Source organism: Prionailurus bengalensis, chromosome B1 (assembly GCF_016509475.1).
Source record: "Prionailurus bengalensis isolate Pbe53 chromosome B1, Fcat_Pben_1.1_paternal_pri, whole genome shotgun sequence".
Lineage (NCBI taxonomy): Eukaryota > Metazoa > Chordata > Mammalia > Carnivora > Felidae > Prionailurus > Prionailurus bengalensis.
The window spans coordinates 101,974,335-101,996,698 of record NC_057344.1 but is presented as its reverse complement, the minus strand read 5'-3'; the positions used below and the strand labels follow the sequence as shown (position 1 = coordinate 101,996,698).

General features: G+C 35.7%; 2 protein-coding genes across 5 annotated transcripts in view; one reads left to right on the top strand and one right to left on the bottom strand.

The window, feature by feature from the left end:
- The window catches only part of FGF2 (fibroblast growth factor 2), a 66,492-nt gene extending 53,860 nt beyond the window's left edge, over positions 1-12,632 (top strand). The window contains 1 exon segment of the mRNA XM_043556073.1: positions 6,822-12,632. Coding sequence (XP_043412008.1) covers positions 6,822-7,007 — 186 coding nt within the window. The 3' untranslated portion in view covers positions 7,008-12,632.
- The window catches only part of NUDT6 (nudix hydrolase 6), a 36,001-nt gene continuing 20,829 nt past the window's right edge, over positions 7,193-22,364 (bottom strand). For all 4 annotated transcript variants that reach the window (XM_043568986.1, XM_043568977.1, XM_043569002.1 and 1 more), the window contains exons 4-5: positions 12,058-12,112; positions 7,193-7,841 (exon numbers count right to left, since the gene is read on the bottom strand). In XM_043568986.1, coding sequence (XP_043424921.1) covers positions 7,444-7,841; positions 12,058-12,103 — 444 coding nt within the window. In that variant the 5' untranslated portion in view covers positions 12,104-12,112 and the 3' untranslated portion in view covers positions 7,193-7,443. The remainder of the gene's footprint in view (positions 7,842-12,057; positions 12,113-22,364) is intronic.

The window sequence follows — 22,364 nt, the reverse complement described above, 5'->3', positions numbered from 1 at the left end:
ACAATAGTCATCATACCAGTACCGGTAGCCAGTTACAATCGCCTAAACTTTCCCCACAGAATGGATCTAATATTACTGAACACTTGTGGTGTTTTACGGCATACAAATAGTTTTTGAAAATTTTTCTGAGTGAAGACCTTTGGATTTCTCAAGGACCAAAACAGACTTAGGGAGAAAATATTTCAATCATCTGATTGATCATCTGACAAAGATATATTTATGTTGATATGTTATCAATTTATGTGATTTTTGCAGGATAAATAACAAGTCTGGGTATAATGGCATGCACTCTCTTTGGTAGTTGAATAAACTTCAGAATTCTCTTCAAGAATAGCCAATATTTATTGAGCCAACAGTGTGCCAGATGTTATGCTAGGCAACTGGGTTATAAAGTTGAATACAAAATGGTCTGTGCCCGTAATGATTCATAATCTTGGGGAGGCAGAAGTGTAAATAAGTATTTGTAATAATGTGTAAGGGTTTTGATGTGTTGTTTCTGTATCTTGTATAGATGCATAATAATATTGGAAAGGAAGTAAGAAATACTATGACATAGGAAGTAATATAGGAAAGGACGGGCCTAAATTTGTCTAGATTGAGGAGGATGACATATAAATGGGATTTTAGATGACATGGAAGAAGGAATTCATCATGAAGTCATGGGGCAGAGGAGTGGAGATGAGAGTATAGGTACTTCCAGGGCACGGCACATGCAAAGTCAGAAAGCTTAGGAGGTGTTTCTCTAGCATTATAAGTAATTCACTACTGCTGGAGTGTAAAGTGCAAAGGAAATGTAAAGTGGAAGGGAAGAAGAGATAAGGCTGGAGAGGTGGATAGACTGCTGAAGTGCCTTATACACCATATGTTGCATGTAGTGGAAAGCCACTTTATGAACTTGCACTTGCCATAGGCATAATTCTTTCCACTCTTCTCCCTGGCTCCATTTCAGACTATTGTGTTACGGCACATCCCTGGATTCTTCTCCATTCTCCCCTGTGTGTGATTCTTGAGTGATTTGCAAAACATTCTCATTTTGTCATGGATAGAAGAGTACTCTGGACACACAAAATATTTTGGTTCTTAAGAGTTGTGTTACATTGATTGCTACCATTGGGAGTATGAAAAAAGACTTAAGTTATGTACTATTTTTTCCCCTAATACCGTCACATATTAATGGCATGAATACTTTCAGGGTAAGGATTTCTCACTGTTTGAAAACATTTCTTAAGGGTCTGCCTGCCCTCCCCCCCCCCCCTTTGGAGTTAGAAAAAGCAAAAGTTTAAACTAACTATATTTAACTGGCAAAGCCTATATTTAGAGGCTGAAATTGAGTAATTCTTTAATACACAACAGATTCTTATTCATTCCATAGCAGGATAAATTTTGTTGCCATGAACAACAGAAGCCCAGAACAAATATTAGGATTTATGATTTGTTATGTGTTCACAAATTGTAGGTTTAAAAAAACTGCAACTGCATATAGTGAAGTTAACTGTAGTTTTAAATTTAAGTCCCCAAACATCAGTGTTAGCATTGGTATAAAAAATTGCATATTGATTTCTAGATAATGCTATAGATTATGAAATCCTTAACAAGATATCCCAATATGAGAAATGTGTATAACTTGTGTTGATCCATAATAGTGAAATATGAAAAAAATTGTATTCTCTGAGGATATACATTTAACAACTGCAAAAGTAACTACTTTTTTTTTTATACATTTGCAATAACTTTCTTAGTTGAGGGGCCTTAACAATGAAATGAGACCCCTGTGCATAGCAAAGTAGGGAAAATAGATTTTGGAGGGCTCAATTATCCAATTATCTAGACTGACAATACATACTGATCAAATTTGTTAGAAAAATACAGTAATTGAAGAGGAATGTATGTGATTTTTAAGAGAGAAAATATTAAATGCAAAGGTTACTACCTAATGAGAATTACTGCTTTTACAAACCAATCTCATAAAATTTTACACAACTTCTACGTATATAAAAAAATTAAGGTCCAATTTGCTTTTAACTTTTCACAATTTGTATGTTTTATTTTGTTCTGAAATAATCAACATTGATACTTACATCATGTCTGTTTTTAATTCTCAGAAGTGGTGTAAGCAAAGCATTTTTGGATTCATGTTGAGCAAACTCCCTCATAAGCCAAAACTGAAAAATCAAAGTACTGTAAAAGAATAAACAATCCAAAAAACAGAGCATGGGGAAATGACCATAAAGTTCAAATCTAACATGTAGCAGTGGACCAGATTTGTGTGATTGATCAATATATAATGGGAGATACTTCTTTTCTCATTGTATATCAAGACTTAAAGATTGTTTAAAAGACTTTAAAGCCTTAACGATTGTTAAAGATTGGGAAGGATCTTTTTTTTTTTTTTCAGTGTTTATTTATTTATTTATTTTGAGAGGAAGAGAGAGAGAGAGAGAGAGACAGAGACAGAGACTGAGTAGGGGTGGGGTGGAGAGAAAAGGAGAGAAAATCCCAAGCAGGCTCCACACTGTCAGCACAGAGCCTGACTTGGGGCTTGATCTCACAAACCATGAGATCATGACCTGAGCTGAAATCAAGAGTCAGATGCTTAGCCAACTGAGTCACCCAGGCGTCTCTAAGATTGGGAAGGATCCTAAAGATCATCTAATATAATCTTATTTTACAGATGAGGAAAGTAAGGCTTGGAAAAGTTAAGTGACTTCCTCATAAATGTGAGTTAGTTAAGAATTAAGGCAAGTCTGGAATCCAGGTTGCCTGGCCCACCAAAGACCCTCACAGATGTTGTTGGGATAGTCAAATTATTAGAGCCATCTGATTTAGTTTTCCCAGGGCCTAAATAGTCTATAAAGTTAGATGATCTTGATATATTTCAATTCTTAGTCTGAATTTCTTTGGTCTTAGCTCTCTAGTTTTAGATTCTGCAGTATCATTGTATTTTTACTGGAGGCTAACACAATTTGATTTACTCATTAAGAAAAGAAATAAACATTTAATTAAATATACATCCAAGTTAGTTAGCATATAGTGCAACAATGATTTCAGTAGATTCTAGTGATTCATCCCCTATATATAACACCCAGTGCTCATCCCAACAAGTGTCTTCCTTAATGCCCCTTACCCATTTAGCCCATCTCCCCTCCCACAACCCCTCCAGCAACCAACCCTCTGTTCGCTATATTTAAGAGTCTCTTGTGTTTTGTCCCCCTCCGTTTTTATGTTATTTTTGCTTCCCCTTCCTTATGTTCATCTGTTTTGTATCTTCCCTTCAAGCCCTTGCTTCATCCACACTGGCCTCTTTGCTGCCTCTCACACATTCTAGGCATGGTCCTACTGTAGGGCTTTTGCACTAGCTATTCCTTCTGTTTGGAATGCTCTTTCTTCTCTGAGAGCTGGATGGTTAACTCCTTCACTTTCAAGTATTTGCTCAAATGTCAGTTTCTTAATTGCGCATACTGTGACTATGCTAATATTGCAACCTAATCTCTATTCCTCTACTCCCAATCCCTCTTAACCTACTCAGCTTTACGTTTTTCCATAGGATTTATCATATTTTAACATATAATTTATTTAGTTATACTTATTGCGTGTCTCTCCAGTTGGAATTTGAATGGCACAAAGGCAGGGATCCTTGTTCAGTTTTGTTCATTGATGTATCCCAGTGGCTGGAAGAAAAACTATGCATTAAATGAGTAAATGCACCATTTGAACTGTGTCTTCTATATCCCCCAATTATTCTTGAATTAAAAAAAAAAAAGAAAAACTTAGCTTTATGAAAAGGGATCAGATACATAGGCAGAGTGAGTGTCCACAATCTGAAATAAGTTATGAAGAGCATTGAGTTTTAAATAATGGGTATAAGATAATTATGTCACAAGATTGTTGTGATCTTTAAATGATACACATGGAAACAGTCAAAAGCCATGAATTAAGGGAATTCCCAGATCATTGGCCTATATAAAATAAGGGCCTCAAAGACAGGGTACAAGTTGTTATAAACCCTTAGAAGCTACTTTATCCACTTCTTCTGTGACATCATTTCTTTGAAGATTCCCTTTTCTTCTAAGTTTGAAAAGGTTAGCGTTAAACATTGAGAATAGGGAAAAAGCTCTGTAAATGTTTATAAATTTTGGCAAAAATTACTTTGCATTCATTTTTAACAGGGAATATTGAAATCACAGTCACCGATGATGATTTGTAAACTTAGAATGGAGAGGATTGAAAATTGTATTTACATTAGGCTGTTAAATGCCTGCTTGAGACTTGAATTTTGCCCCTACTACCCATTTTGAAAAATGTAGTTTGTTTTCAATTATGTAATAGTTTAGTAAATTTACATATCTGAACATTCAGCACAGAAGCTAGTTTTCCTTCCCTCCCATTTGTTTTTGTAAGGGTACAAGTAAGTTCTGTACAAGAAAACACAAAATAAAAACAAAAACGTGGATTCATGATGTATTATCCACTTAATCCCTGGTACTATGTCTTTTCTCTGAAATACTAGGAACTGATTGAGAAGACAGATATTATTGCATGGTATGTATCCCAATAGGCCAAGCACTGTAGGCAGTGCCAACTTAGCAAGGTGGGACATCCTGGAAGCTGACAGAACACCCAAAAAATCAATGTCCAGAATGATGACTGAATGAGGTGGTTCAGGTCTCTGGAGAGTTAGCCTGTGAAGCTCAATGATGACCTTTCACATTATCTCTATGATTACTGTGACTTATCCTCTCATTCTTTTCTCTGCTTGCTTCTTTTTCTAAAAAATGTTTATTTTGAGAGAGAGAAAATGTGTGTGAGTGGGGGAGGGGTAGAGAGAGAGGGAGAGAGAATCCCAAGCAGGCTCTGCTCAACAAGTGCAGAACCCAATGCAGGGCTTGATCTCACAAACTGTGAGTGAGATCATGACCTGAGCTGAAATCAAGAGTCAGATGCTTAACTGACTGAAATGCCCAGGATCCCCTATTTGCTTCTACTCCTGATCCTAAACCTGGAATAGGGAAAGAGGAAGATTTTTATCAGTGGCACTGGAAAATGACAAAGTAACACAGGTTGACTTCAGTTAACACAAAAAGCATAATCAACTTCAAAGGAAGAGTTAAAGTACTAGCTATATAGAATATCAATATTATCCTAGGTATAATCTTTATGCATAGGACAGTCCTGTGTATCACAGAGCTGGGTCCTTGTGCAATGAATGCTTCTCTGTAATGCTACCTGTCACTTATTTGCATAAGAAAGACTTCAGTTGCTTTCGTAGTAATTTGTTACAAAAAATGGGCAAATCAGATAAGTTTGTATTTCCATTTTGAAAAGTTAACAATGGCCAAAACATTAAGGCCAAGTAAATATCCAGTAAAATTCTTATCTCTAGAAGCAGATTTCAAGATCTAGTACCACACCCTTACTTTAGATGACGGAAACGCCAGTTACATGTAGATCATTTTCATTTTGGTTATTATGCCAGCTCTTTTCATTGTTCTGCTTATTGATTTATGTTTTTCTCACAGTTTGTGCGACTGTTTATCTTAGAACTAAAGAATCTGGGAAAGGATTCAAGTCTTTTGACTGTGTAGTTTTTGTAAACCTGAAGTCCTAGATTTGAGTATACAGAAATAAGCTGGGATCTGGTACACTCATTAATACGAAGCTTTAGGTTTATGTCATACATGTACATGTTGTATTTGTATGTGGAAATACAAATATGTATAAGTTTTTATGGTTTTCCATATGGGTATAATTCTTTCTTCCCAATTGTAATGTAAGTAGTAAATGATTTTTCTTTAAAGTAAATCATTTGTTGACACTCCCTCAAACACACACTCCAGAGGTCAAGAACTATCATCAGTTTACCCTGTGAAATTGATTTTTAAACATTTACTTGAAATAATGTAGCAGCCTATTAGACTTCATTACTTGGAAAGTATTTCCAGGTCTATTTGTAAAGCTAGCTTTTCCCCCTCCCCCCCTAAAGAGTTCAATCGAAATAAAAACGGAGAGTAGTTTCCCCTCCCACAAGAAAGACACTGCCAGAAATAAATATGGTCTATGTTACTTATTCTTCATTCTCTGTTAGTGTTTTGGGAATATTAATCATATATTAATGTTCTAATACAATTTTTTGGCATTATATATACATTAGCTATATTCTATATAATAAACTATTCTTTTTATGCCTTAGAAATGTTAGCCACTAGAAAAAAATTGCTGTAATTTAAGAATTGGTACTGTTTCTGTGAGTAAAGTATTAATTAACAAAGCCTTCTTCTTTACGAAGGTATCTCTGGGTTACCCTTCCAGCAGTTTCAGGGGAACCCTGGTATAAGTAAAAACAACCCCTGATTAGTCACCAGCCTCTGGACTGGGAGGAGTATGGATGTGCCATACATACCTAACTGGAAGCCACAGCTTTGGGTTTCACTAAGTGAAGTGTGTTCTTTGTTACTGGGTACATCCCCCTTCATGAAAGCTATGTTCATGGGATGGCTTAAGTCTGAGGCAGTGTGGTTCTGACAGCATCTGTGTGCTCTCGCTGCCTGATACCCAACCTGTCCATTGTAGGGCTGGAGAATGGTCCTTGAACTCCTCCTCTGAAGAGATGTGCCTGAAAGCTCTCCTGCTGACGTGCTGAGTTCTTGTCCTGCATCCCTCTGCAGAGCTAGATTCTGTCAGACTTTGGCCCGTTGAGTCTTGCAAACTAGTTTGTTCTGAAGCCAAGAGCACTGCTGCTGGTTGAGCAGAAGGGGCAGTGCACTCTCATAAGTGTTTCATGTGAAAGCATAATAACAACTACTCATTCTTCCTTTGTTTTTCAGAAATGTGTTACGGACGAGTGTTTCTTTTTTGAACGATTGGAATCTAATAACTACAATACTTATCGGTCAAGGAAATACTCCAGCTGGTATGTGGCACTGAAACGAACTGGGCAGTATAAACTTGGACCCAAAACAGGACCTGGGCAGAAAGCTATACTTTTTCTTCCAATGTCTGCTAAGAGCTGATCTTAATAGCAGCATCTGATCTCATTTCATATGAAAGAAGATGTTTTAGAAATTTGTTAGTGAAAGAAAAAAATGTACAGCTAGCTGCTCAGTTTGGATAAATGGTCAGATAACCTTTTATCTAATACTAAATATTTAACCATTGCCTTAGTAAAGAAAAGCAATAAAAGTTCCTAGAAAAAGTATAGACTTCCACCTTTTATATAGCATTTCCCTTTATCCAGTGAAGCTTATTTAGAGCTACACTCTTAGTCATACATTTGCTTCATTTGGAAAGAGGCTTTTAAAAACAAATTTTCTTCATGGAAATTATACAAAATTGGGAAATTAAAGTCAGATATTAGTTAACCCCAAATGTCCACCACTTCATATAATATGGTACACATTATCCTACACGTACAATTTACTTAACATTTTTAAAAACACAAATATGGATTTAATCCATTCTTATCATAGTTCTATAATTCTCTGGCAGTTCCTTATGATACAGTTTATAGAACAAGCCTGTGTAAACTGCTGGAAGTTCTTCCACGGTGAAATCAATCTTGTCAAACCCTTCTCTGTACCCGTAGAGAAGCAGCCTAGCAACTCTGCTGGTGATGGGAGTTGTGTTTTCAGTCTTGACCAGGTCATGGAGATCCATCCACTCACACCTTAAGCATTCACGCTGGCAAAAATTTATGGTGAATGAATATGGCTTTAAGCGACAGATGATATACATATCTGACTTCCCAAAAGCTCCGGGATTGGTGTGCTGTTGCCGAATGCTCAGAAGGGACCTGAATTCTGATTTTATACCAGTCTCTTCAAAAACTTCTCGAACTGCTGTGTCTCCTATATAAAAGAAAGATGTACAAATCAGTAAGGATCACATTTTTAGAATTTTAATCATCACAGTTTTCAGATAAAGTAACGTTATCTAAAGGTTGAAAAGCAAAACTTCATCCTAAGAAAGGATTCAACATAAACTTGCCTTCTGGACATCCTGAAATACCAAAGTATTTTCTTACCACTGTATATCTAAGAAGCTTTTGAAATATTGAGTATTTCTTTGGCTATTTATAGGCTTACCCACCTGTATATTTTTGGAGTCACATTTTTAATCTCTTCCTGCTCTTTCCCAGAAGTTGAAAACCTAGTTTCCTGCAGTTAATATTCCTATATGTTTCTTCATTATTATCCTGTTCCTGCTCATCCATCAAAACTGCCTAAATTTATACATATTAGGATTGAGAAAATGTGATCCATTCTTCCTTACAAAAGTCTGTAGAGCTGCAGAATGTATTGAATGGAGAAATTTTCAAAGCTTTCCTGGTGATCTTGGGTGGGACTGTCAAGCCTCTGAAGTCATAGAACAGATTCATTTATTACCTTTTTGTTATGCTTGTCAGTGGAATCCCATTATGGTCATTTGGGGCATTTCCTTTGTTTCTTGAGATTCCAAAGAACTTGGATTCATTCCTCCGACACCAACAAGCTGCAGTCATTTTATCAGAAGTGTTCGAGAAACTTGCAATTTACAGAATTTTGTAATAGTACAACAAGGATTTCACATTTATAAGGCTGATTTTTTCAATATTATGCAAATTTTTAGGGCAAAATGTTTATTGTCAACATTTTTGTGGTTGCTTTTTCTAAATCTCCAGATGAACCCCCTAAATGGGCTTCCTGTAATTTTGTGATGACCTGTCACGGACTCCCAAAGTGTTTTCTGAAAAACCCTTTAAAAAGCTGCCTTCTTTGCCCAGTTTGCTGGGAAGCTTCCTAATTTCACAACTGCCAGAGCCACAGATTTTTCCTCAAAGACCCTTCTATTTCCTTGTTTGCTGTAAAGAAAATTTTATTTACCTTCTCAGTCTTATTGGTGAAGAATAGGTAAGGAAGAGGAAGTCAAGGAAAAATGTCTCAATTTCCACATAACTCTGATTAAAGACTGGCTTAAGAATTTCCTACATATGCTTTTTTTTTTTTTTTTTTTAATCCTAAGAAACCGCTCTGGAAATATTCATGGGAAGAGCAAAGGGTCCGAAAATATAAGACATTGGTCTGTGATTTTGAATTACATGCTGACTTCCCCTTCCCTTGAGATTTGCCATAGTTTAAACATGGTTAGAAATTACTATTTAAAACTAAAACATAAAAGAAGAATTTGTGTTAATAAAAGGAAAACCTAATGAGAAAAAGAATTTTCAGCCTGGCATGTAATACATGTTTGCTATTAAATTTGTTAAACTGCTGCACTAGTCTAAAACTTTACATGTCATTTGCTGATTTCACTTAACTATTGTTTAAATGTTTATTTTTATTCCTTAAACACTTTGAAAAATAACTATCGGAGTCCTGTTAAACTCTTAGTACCACCAATTAAGAGTTTGGCATTTCGTTTGGAGTCTAGCCTTTTTATGTGTCATGGAAGCACAGGACAGACTTGTGAGTGAATGAATATACCCTACTCAGCAGTCACCTTAGCAGCTGACTGAAAATAAGCACTGCCCTGGGTAGTTTGATCAGTTTAACTTCAATCAAGATATCATTGACTAGACTAAAAAATGAATGGGTAGATAAGTGCCTTTGCACTTATGAGGTATGAGTAACTTCTTCCACCTCAACGTGGAAATCTTTACCCCAAGGCTTTCACCATGAATTTAAAAACTTGTAAATTTATTTAACTGCTTTATTCTTTTTTACCTTTATTTTACCTTTATTTTAATGTACTGTAAGCTGAACTGATATAACATTTACTGTTCTATATGTTTAACAAACATAGGAAAAACCAAGGGGGTTTTGTTTTTATGTTTGCTGACTGAAGTGTTTAAATATGTCCTAGTGTTTTGTTTAGTTACAAGACAGTGAAAAGGAGTTTATTTTGTTATTTCTATTTTGTAATATTTAACAATAGGATTAGGTTGGAAAAAAATAATAGGAAAAATTGGGCAGAATGTGGGTTTTCCTACTGTTTCCCTCTGATTCTGGTGCACTGATGAGCTCTGATCAGAACCTGCTACTTAATAGTCCTTTCCCCATGCAGGGGATTCTCTTCCTGTCACTGGTAAATGGTATTTTTTTTAGAAAGGCAACTTCTCCATTTTTAACCTTGTAGATCCTTTTGTACTATTAGGGTATCATATTGAAGCCTGAGGATTGCATTCTATTTTGTATATGCCCCCCCCCTTAATTTTTTTAAGCACTGTGGACAAGAGAGCTTCATTTACTTAGTAGTATTATAGAATTAAGGATTCCAAAACAAATATGTTTCCCATGTGTTTCCCAGTTAACTAGTGTTTACTACTTAAAAGCTATATTTGTGATGGCTGTATTCTACTATATTACATACTTTCCTAAATACAGAATTTAAAGAAAATAATTTTAATAATTATTGGGTGATTTGGCTTCATCCTTTAGAATATTGTGTTAAAAGACAGAAATGCTCTGATATAAGTCATGGTCTTTCAGAACTCTGTTGTCAGTTATTATTTCTAGCTGCTTTCAGGATTTTATTATTTCTAAGGCAAAGCTTTAATTTATAATACGCCTAGACAATATGAATGCCAGTTGCTGCTTCTAATTCCACATGGTTGAGGCATATATATGTTGTCTAAATAGGTGGGTTGTTGTGACAACCACAAATATTTAAATTCAGAATTCACTACTTTTTTCCTTTCGTTTTTTTAAACCTGGACTTAAAGAGTTCTGGAGTATACTTAAACCTAAAATTATGCATGCTTGGAAATGTTTATTCATTTGCATTTAAATAGAAGTAAAAATTCAGGATCCATAAAAACTCAAAAGTCCATTCATTTGGGAAGGTAAGACTCAAAAGATGAAACTAACAAACTTCCTATGGCCTGATTTTTTTCCCAGTATGGACTGGGTAAAGTTGTAAAACAAATTTAACTAGCTCACACACAATGTCACAGATCATGTAAGGATAGTATGAAATAAGTAGGTGTTCCAAAGTAAATGGTCCTTTCTTTCAGCATTTGCACCACTCCACAATCTTTTATTTCAAAAGAAGACCTAAACAACAGAATTTACGCAGAAGGGCTCTGAAGTACCTAAAAACCAAAATCTGCAATGGATAGATCTCAGTGTGGTAAATTTATTTCTGGTTTGTTAGGAATTGTCTATGTACTGTGTATGGGGCATTTTAATCTGTAACATTAAAAAAAAAAATCAAGTTTCAAGTATATACACATCAAGTATATACAAATATTGAAAGATAATTTAGGAAGTTGCCTTTATATATAAATGTTGGTTAAATAGTGAACATGCACATGGAAAAAGCAATCATGGAGAAATAATACTGGTATCAAATGAGTCTCATCCATTGATTTATTATGATAGAGACTGCGTTTGACTCAGTGGTTAAGGAATATGTAGGAAAACTCCATATTTACTCTTTCTACTCTTTACTGTAAAATCAGTAACATGGAAAGTTCTTAGCTTATTTCACATTGCCTGGTTTTAAATACTGAGCTCTGTAAGTTGTTTTAGTTGGTTAGTTGTTTTAGAGAGCTATCTCTCTTTTGAGACTTTCTCATAGGAGAGTTTTGGCTTCCTTACTATTTAAAATAAATAGCAGTCAAAATTATTATAAAGAGGAGAATTAAGTCAGTAGTGCTCTATAAGTGACTTTTAAATGGACCTCAAAATAAGTATTACTTATAAAGTTAGTATGCATGGTTGTGTGGTGAAATGGTCAAGAATTTGTGTTTTCTTACAGTTTAATTCCAGGAAAAGTATTAGTCCTATCCAAAATAACCCTAAATGCTAAACTTTACCAATGTATATGAAAAGCTTTTTATTTTCAAACAAATTAATCTAGAAGCAATCCTAAACAGAACAGGTGGTATGCTCCTAATAATATTTTTTATACTAATGGAATAAGTTGTAATATTACAAGTTTTGCTGCTAATTTTATATTAGCCCTGATGTAACCTCTGAAATTTCTCAGAAAATTTAAAATCTTATTTTCAGCTATAGAGCTAAAAAGTAAACATGGAAATTTCCTAAATTTTTTCAAGCAATTAAAAATATGTAAGGTACACACCGATATCTTCTCCAGGCTCTGACAGACCTCCTGGGAACTTCCACATATTTTTCAACTGCAATATAAAATCAGAAAATAAAGTTAACATAGCTTCAGTCACTAACCCGCACATGGAGACTCGACAAAAATTGGTCAAGGGATTGAGAATTTATTTTTTGGTAATAACATGCAAATTTCTTTCATCTTCCTTCTTCACTCCTCCCTTTCTTTTTCTTGGGGGGAAACTGGTGACTTTTGAAATCTTTTCCTACCTTTTTCTCTAGGAAATAAAAGTGGTTTTGTTTGGTTAATGTGATAAATTCTGTATGAATGAAACAGTGGAGGGAAACATCTACTGAATTTGTGTAATTTTTAAAATTTTGCTGCTAGTTAACTATTAACAAATAGAGGAATCTTACAGATGCTGCTATAAATAGAAAGTACAAGTTTAATAACTAAAATATACTATTTTTAATTTTCACATTTATTTTCTGTGTTGTGTGTCTAATCAGATTTCTCTTGTCTCTGTGTTAATGATTGTATGTACAAATGTAATTGCTTTTCATGGGTAGCATGAATAAATCTGATTAGTTTAAGTTTGTGCTGTTTGTGTGTATACCATTTCATTCTTGGGGGGGAAGGAAGGGCAAGTGGGAAGATCTGAGAATGAGGATACATATGGAAAAAATTGATTACAAATAATTATGAAATGGCATGGGACCATATTCTTATGGCTGACACAATTATTTTTTGTTCTATACATCCAACAGCATGATAAAAGGTCCTGAGCTTGGAGCCAGTACACTTTATGATCTTCATTCATAAAATAAGTTTATGGACCTTTTACTGGTGTGCTTTTTGACCCACTCATTTCCTGGATGAGTGCTTCATAAAGAATGTGTCATTTCCCAACTGTGCTACATTGGAGACCAGTGGCATGGTTCCCAGAGTTTCCACAGACTGTTGATTATGTGGGTACAGAATTTAGGCTTTCCACCCTTCCATGTCTGGCTCAGACTTGAGATTAATTTATAAAGCATATTTTATTAATGTAGAAATATATCTCTGGTATAGATCTATATTAAGACAGTCTTTCAGATTTTGTTCTGAAATGGTTCCAGAAGCTATAGAAACCATGCAGTTTTTTTCCTGATAGGATGTTAGATTTTATATCTAACACCATAAATGCTATTTCTAACAAAAGAAATGTTATAGTGGTAGGGCAGAAAATACTCCCCAAAATAATAAAAGAACTTTTAAAATTTTACCTAGATTTGACTATAAATAATTGGAGATTATAAATTAAATTATAAACTTATTAGGAGAAAAATGTTACATATAAGATTGAAGACAGCTTACACAAATCTGATTTTGATTATTTCATAGAACTTAGGTACAAAAAGAATATATTTTTGTGGTAGTATGTGATCTTTTTTGGCACCACTTAGGTTTAAAGAGATTATCTGAAAAAAGCTTTCTTGTCCCCTGCAACACAACTTACAGAGCTCAGTATTTAAAACCAGGCAATGTGAAATAAGCTAAGAACTTTCCATGTTACTGATTTTACAGTAAAGAGTAGAAAGAGTAAATATGGAGTTTTCCTACATATTCCTTAACCACTGAGTCAAACGCAGTCTCTATCATAATAAATCAATGGATGAGACTCATTTGATACCAGTATTATTTCTCCATGATTGCTTTTTCCATGTGCATGTTCACTATTCTTTTTCACTATTATTCTTTTTCACTATTATTCATGTTCACTATTATTCTTTTACATGTAGCTGTCATTTTTCCAGCACTACTTCTTGAAGAGACTATCTTTCCCCATTGTATATTCTTGCCTCCTTTGTCATAAATTAATTGGCCATATAATTTCAGGTTAATTAAAAAACATATTCCCATTAATGAGCTTAGCAATATAAATAATAACGGCAACTTCCAGAGAAGACTGGAGTAGGAGGACCCTGAGCTCACCTTGTCCCATGGACACACCTAGATAACACCTGTATCAGTGTATATAACCCAGAAACAACCCAAAGACTGGCAGAAGTGACTCTTCACAGCTACATGTAGAGTACAGGTAACATGGAAGAGGGTGGGGAGGGCAGAGACATGGTCTGAAGCATTTGGCTTTGAAAACCAGAGGGGCATAATTTTGCAAGTTCCTACAATCAGCAGGGCTTAACAAATGGGATGCTATAAAAATCAGGCTGGTCTATGGAGAGGCTAGAGGGCAAGGAACGGAGTCTCTGCACATGGAGCACAACAAACAGCCCTGTGGAGATACAGCATAGAAGAACAGTTTAACGCCTGGGGTGTATGGGGAAGGAGGTTTTGTTTGGTTTTTTACTAATCTCAGAGTGTGTGCTGGAGGGGCAGGGATCCTTGGGAGACTTCTCTAAGAGCTGGCAGGTGCCACTTTCCTCCCCTGCCTCCCAGCCTATTATATACGTGGATACCAGCAGGAACCAATGCAGGTCCAACACTCACCACCTAATTTGCTAACAGCATGAACTGCCGTCACATTCTCCTGCAGACCTGCCCCCTCCAATACACTGTTGGCCAGAGCCCATCCAAAGTGGTGCCACAAGGGTGGCATCATGCAAGCAGACCTGACAGGAAGCAGTACCACTCCAAAGTGACTCCTGTCCCAGGAAAAGGGAAAGATAACCACACACAACTGTGGCCCCAGCAGTAGGCTGGGGGCAGACAACTGGTCTCACTGCAGGCCTTGCCCACCAATGAAAGCCTCTCGGGGGGAAACATAGGGAAAGCACCCAGCAGTTTGGTGCTACCCTCTGGCATTGCCTGGTCTGACTCAAACCCAAGGCTGCTCCAGACTGATGCAACAACACTGGGACCAAATCCTGGCCACAACAGGCAAAGACAGCCATGGCTGGACTACTGCAAAAGCAGCTCAATTACAACAGCAGGGCACGTGCAACACATTGAGACACCCTTGAAGTGCAAAATTCTGGTGAGTAGGGGAGACTGCATTATAGGGCATCCCAGGACCTCTTCTTCATAAGGCCATCAATCTCAAGAGCAGGAGATGGAGCTGACTTTCCTAACACAGAAACAGACACAGAGAGACAAAATGCAACAGAGGATTCTGTCCAAAATCAAAGAACAGGACAAAATCACAGTAAGAAACTAAATGAACAGAGCTAAGAAATATGAATATAGTGGACTTGAGAAAAGAGGGGAGGGATCTCAATGAGACACTCAAAAATGAGACAGAAAACATAAAAAAGAACCATTCAGAAATGAAGAGCTCAATAAGAATTAAAAATACACTAGAGGGAATAAATAGTAGAGGGCACAGAAAAACGGACAGGCAACCTGGAGGACAGAGTAATAGAAAGCAATCAAACTGAACAGGAGAGAGAAAAAAAGAATAGAAAATGAAGACAGACTTAGGGAACTTAGCAATACCATCAAGCATTCATCTTATAGGAGTTCCAGAAGAGAGAGAAAAGGGGGCAAATAATTTATTTGAGGACATAACAACTGAAAACCTCCCAAATTTGGGAAGGGAAACATCCAGATCCAGGAGGCACGTAGAGCCTCCAACAAAAATCATACTAAGGAGGTAACACAAAGATACATAGTAGTTAAAATGGCAAAAAGTAGTAAGCATTTTACAAGCAGCAAGAGAAAAGAAAACAGGAATATCCCATAAGGCTATCAGCTTATTTTTCACAGAAACTTTGCTGAGAAGGGGGTGTCATGATATACTCAAGGTCCTGAAGGAAAAAAACCTGCAGCAAGGCTATCACTTACAATAGGAGAGATTAAGAGTAACCCAAACAAAAGTTAAAGGAATTCATAACCACTAACTCATCCTTAATAGAAAAGTTAAAGGGGGCTCTTCTGAGTGGAAAGGAAAGACCATAAACAAGAGTAAGAAAAGTAGGAAGTACAAAAGCAGTAAAATTAAATATATCTGTAAAAATTAGTCAAGGGACTCACAAAATAAAAGGATGTAAAGTATGACACCATATACCTAAAACATGGGAGGGCAGAGAGGAGTAGAGTAGGTTCAAACTTAAGCAGCCATCAACTTTATAATATAGATTGTTATATGCATTAGATGTTATACACAAACCTAAGGGTAACCACAAATCAAAAAAACAGTAAGGTATGCAAAAAAATAAAGAGAAAGGAATCCAAAATATCACTAAAGAAAGTCAGCAAACTGAGCTGAGAAGGAACATAGAACTACAAAAACGACCATAAAACAAGTAACAAAATGGCAATAAGTACATACCTCTCAACAATTACTTTGAATATAAATGGATTAAATACTTTAATCAAAAGATACAGGTGTTGGAATGGATTAAAAAGACTCATCTATATGCTGCCTACAAGAAACTCATTTTTGACCTAAAGACATCTGTGGATTAAAAGTGAAAAGATGAAAAAGCATTTATCATGCACATGGATGTCAAAAGAAAGCTGAGGTAGCATTATTTATATTGGACAAAATAGACTTTAAAACAAAGACTGTAAAAATAGACAAGGACACTATGTAACTATAAAGGAAACAATCCAAGAAGATATAGCAATTATAGATATTTATGCACCAAACATGGAAGCACCCAAATACATAAAGCAGTTAATAAACGTAAGGAAGTAATCAATAGTAACATAATAGTAAGAGACTTTAATATCCCACCTACATCAATGGACTGATCATTGGCTTTGAATGACACATTGGAACAGACAGATCTAGCAGATACATTCAGAACATTCCACCCTAAAATAGCAGAATACACATTCATGTGCATATGGGGCAGTCTCTAGAACAGATCATGTATTAAGCTACAAAAAAGTCTGAACAAATTCAGAAAGTCACACCATGTATCTTTTCTGACTACAACACTATGACACTAGAAATCAACAAGAAAAAATATGGAAAAGAACACAAATACAGGTCTATTATATAATGTTCACTAAACAATGAATGGGTCAACCAAGAAATTAAAAGAGGAAATAAAAAAATACATGGAAACAAGTGAAAATGAAAACCCAGCAGTCCCAAATCTTTAGCAAAAGCTGTTCTAAGAGGGAGGTTTACAGCAATACAGGTTTATCTCATGAAGCAAGAAAAATCTCAAATAAACTACCTAACCTTACACTTAATGGAGGTAGGAAAAGAAGAAAAAACAAAACTCCAAATACATAGAAGGAAGGAAATAATAAAAGTTGGAGAAGTTAACAAAATAAAAACTAAAAGACTAGAATAGATGAATGAAAACAGGAGCTGGTTCTTTGAAAAGATCAACAAAATTGATAGACCTTTAGCCAGACTCATAAAACAAACAACAACAACAAAACAGGAGAAAGGACTCAAATTAACAAAATCAGATATGAAAGAGGAAAAATAACAATTGATACCAGAGTAATACCAAAGATAATAAGAGAGTATTACAAAAAAAAATTACATGCCAACACATTGGACAACCTAGAAGAATTGGATAAATTCCTAGAAACATAAAACCTCCAAAAATGAATCAGGAAGAATTAAGTAATTTGAACAGACTAATTACCAGCAATGAAATCATTAATAAAAAACACTCCCAACAATATTCTAGGACCAGACAGCATCACAGGTGAATTTTACCAAACATTTACAGAGTTAATACCTGTTCTTCTCAAACTATTCCAAAAAATGGAAGAGAAAGGAAAGCTTCCAAATTCATTTTATGAGGCAAGCATTACTCTGGTACCAAAACCACATAAAGACACTACAGAAAAAGAGAACTATAGGCCAATATATTCTGATGAATATAGATGCAAAAGTCCTCAAAAAAATACTAGCAAATCAAATCCAACAATACATTAAAAAAATCACTTGCCACAATTAAGGGATTTATTCCTGGGATGCAAGGGTGGTTCAATATTCACAAATTAATTGATATGATACATCACATGAACAAGAGAAGGGAAAAATCGTATGATCATTTTAATAGATGCAGAAAAAAGCATTTGACAGCTTGAACTCCAGGATTGTGATGCCTCCAGCTTTTTTTCTTTTCCCCCAACACTACTTGGCTATACAGGGACTTTTCTGGTTCCATACAAATTTTAGAATTGCTTGTTCTAGCTCTGTGAAGAATGCTGGTGTTATTTTGATAGAAATTGAACTGAATGTATAGATTGCTTTGAGTAGTATAGACATTTTAACAATATTTGTTCTTCTATCCATGAGCAAGGAATGTTTTTCCATTTGTTTGTATCTTCCTTAACTTTTTTTAAATTTAATTTATTTTTTTAAATTTACATTCAAGTTAGTTATCATATAGTACAACAATGATTTCAGGAGTAGATTCCTTAATGCTCCTTACCCATTTAGCCCATCCCCCCTCCCACAACCCCTCCAGTAACCCTGTTTGTTCTTCATATTTAAGAGCCTCTTACGTTTTATCCCCCTCTCTGTTTTTTATACTATTTTTGCTTCCCTTCCCTTATGTTCATCTGTTTTGTATCTTAAAGTCCTCATATGAGTGAAATCATATATTTGTCTTTCTCTGGCTAATTTTGCTTAGCATAATACCCTTTAGTTCCATCCGTGTAGTTCCAAATGGCAAGATTTCATTCTTTTTGATTGTTGAGGAATACACCATTGCGTGTGTGTGTGTGTGTGTGTGTGTATCGCATCTTCTTTATCCATTCATCCATAATAATACCATAATAGTAGGGGACTTCAACACCCCACTTACAACAATGGACAGATTATCTAAGTAGAAAATCAACAAGGAAACAATGGCTTTGAACGACACACACTGCATCAGATGGACTTAATGGATATATTCAGAACATTTCATCCTAAAGCAGCAGAATATACATTCTTTGCTAGTGCACATGGAACGTTCTCCCGAATAGATCACATACTAGGACACAAATCAGCCCTCAACAAGTACAAAAAAGATCACGATCATACCATGTGTATTTTTAGACCACAACGCTGTGAAACTTGAAATCAACCACAAGAAACAATTTGGAAAGATAACAAATACTTGGAGACTAAAGAACATTCTACTAAAGACTGAATGGGCTAATAACCAAGAAGTTAAAGAGGAAATTAAAAAGTACATGGAAGCCACTGAAAATGATAAACCACAGTCCAAAACCTCTGGGATGCAGCAAAGGCGGTCATAAGAAGGAAGTATATAGCAATCAAGGCCTTCCTAAAGGAGGAAGAAAGGTCTCAGATACACAACCTAGCCTTATACCTTAAAAAGGTGGAAAAAGAACAGCAAATAAAACCCCAAAAGCAGCAGAAGACAGGAAATAATAAAGATTAGAGCAGAAATCAGTGCCATTGAAACCAAAACAAACAAACAAACAAAAAAAAACCACAAAAAAAACAGAACAGATCAATGAAACCAGAAGCTGGTTCTTTGAAAGAATTAGCAAAACTGATAAACCACTAGCCCGTTTGATCAGAAAGAAAAAGGATTGGACCCAAATAAATAAAATCAAGACTGAAAGAGGAGAGATCACAACCAACACAGCAGAAATACAAACAATAAGAGAATCTTATGAGCAATTATACACCAACAAAATGGGCAATCGGTAAGAAATGGACAAATTCCTAGAAACATATAAACTACCAAAACTGAAAAAGGAAGAAATAGAAAATTTGTACAGACCCATAACCAATAAAGAAACAGAATTAGTAATCAAAAATCTCCCAAAAAACAAGAGTCCAGGGCCAGAAAGCTTTCCAGGGGAATTCCACCAAACATTTAAGGAAGGGTTAACACCTATTCTCTTGAGGCTATACAAAAAAAATAGAAATGGAAGGAAAAGTTCCAAACTCTTTCTATGAAGAGATCATTACGTTGATTCCAAAACCAGACAAAGACCCCACTAAAAAGAAGAACTATAGACCGATTTCCCTGATGAACATGGATGCAAAAATCCTCAACAAGATATTAGCCAACCGGACCCAACAATACATTAAAAAAATTATTCACCACAGCCAAGTGGGATTTATCCTAGGATGCAGGGCTGGTTCAATATCCACAAAACAATCAATGTGATTCATCAAATCAATAAAAGAAAGGACAAGAACCATACGATCCTCTAAATAGATGCAGAGAAAGCATTTGACCAAATACAGCATCCTTTCTTGATAAAAACCCTCAAGAAAGTAGGGATAGAAGGACTATACCTCGAGATCATAAAAGCCATCCATGAAAGACCTGCTAATATCATCTTTAATGGGGAAAAACTGAGAGCTTTCCCCCTAAGGTCAGGAACAAGAAAGGGATGTCCACTCTCGCCACTCTTATTCAACATAGTATTGGAAGTCTTTGCCTCTGCAATCAGACAACACAAAGAAATAAAAGGCACCCAAATTGGCTAGGAGGAGGTCAAACTTTCACTCTTTGCAGATGACATGATATTCTATATGGGAAACCCAAAAGATTCCACCAAAAAACTGCTAGAACTGATCCATGAATTCAGCAAAGTTGCAGGATGTAACATCAATGCACAGAAATCGGTTGCATTCCTATACACCAATAAAAAAGCAACAGAAAGAGAAATCAAGGAATCGATCCCATTTACAATTGCACCAAAACCCGTAAAATACCTAGGAATAAATCTAACCAAAGAGGTGAAAAATCTATACACTGAAACCTATAGAAAGCTTATGAAAGAAATTGAAGACACCAAAAAATGGAAAAATATTCCATGGATAGGAAGAACAAATATTGTTAAAATGTCAATACTACCCAAAGCAATCTACATATTCAATACAACACCTATCAAAATAACACCAGCATCCTTCACAGAGCTAGAACAAACAATCCTAAAACTTGTATGGAACCAGAAAAGACCCCGAATAGCCAAAGCAATTGGCTTGAAAAAGAAAACCAAATACAACTTCAAGTTGTATTACAAAGCTGTAATCATCAAGACAGCATGGTACTGGCACAAAAACAGACACATAGATCAATGGAACAGATTAGAGAACCCAGACATGGACCCACAAATGTATGGCCAACTAATCTTTGACAAAGCAGGAAAGAATATCCAATGGAATAAAGACAGTCTCTTCAAGTGGTGCTGGGAAAACTGGACAGCGACATGCAGAAACCACTTTCTTACACCATACACAAAAATAAACTCAAAATGGGTGAAAGACCTAAACATAAGACAGGAAGTCATCAAAATCCTCAAGGAGAAAGCAGGCAAAAACCTCTTTGATCTTGGCCACAGCAATTTCTTACTCAACACGTCTCCGCAGGCAAGGGAAACAAAAGCAAAAATGAATGATTGGGACCTCATCAAAATAAAAACCTTCTGCACAGTGAAGGAAACAATCAGAAAAACTAAAAGGCAACCGACGGAATGGGAGAAGATATTTGGAAACGACATAGCAGATAAAGGGTTAGTATCCAAAATCTATAAAGAACTTAACAAACTCAACACCCAAAAAACAAATAATCCAGTGAAGAAATGGGCAAAAGACATGAATAGACACTTCTCCAAAGAAGATATCCAGATGGCCAACTGATATATGAAAAAATGCTCAACATCACTCATCATCAGGGAATTACAAATCAAAACCACAATGAGATACCACCTCACACCTGTCAGAATGGCTAACATTAACAACGCAGGCAACAACAGATGTTGGCGAGGATGCACAGAAAGAGGATCTCTTTTGCATTGTTGGTGGGAATGCAAGCTGGTGTAGCCACTCTGGAAAACAGTATGGAGGTTCCTCAAAAAATTAAAACTACAACTACCCTACGATCTTCTTTAACTTTTTTATTTCATAAGCTTTCTATAGTTTTCAGCATACAAATCTTTTACCTCTTTGGTTAGGTTTATTCCTAGGTATTTTATGGTTTTTGGTATAAATGTAAATGGGACTGATTCCTTGATTTCTCTTTCTGCTGCTTCAGTTTTCCAAAGAAGACATCCAGATGGCTAACAGACACATGAAAAGATGCTCAACATCACTCATCATCAGACAAATATAAATCAAAACCACAATGAGATACCACCTCACAATTGTCAGAATGGCTAAAATTAACAACTCAGGAAACAACAGATGTTGGTGAGGATGCGGAGAAAGGTGAACAATTTTGCACTGTTGGTGGAAATGCAACTGGTGCAGCCGCTCTGGAAAACAGTATGGAGATTCCTCAAAAAATTAAAAATAGAGCTACATTATGACCCAGCAATTGTTCTACTAGGTATTTATCCAAAGGACACAAAAAAGCTGATTTGAAGGGGCACATGTACCCCAATGTTTACAGCATCACTATCAACAATAGCCAAATTATGGAAAGAACCCATCT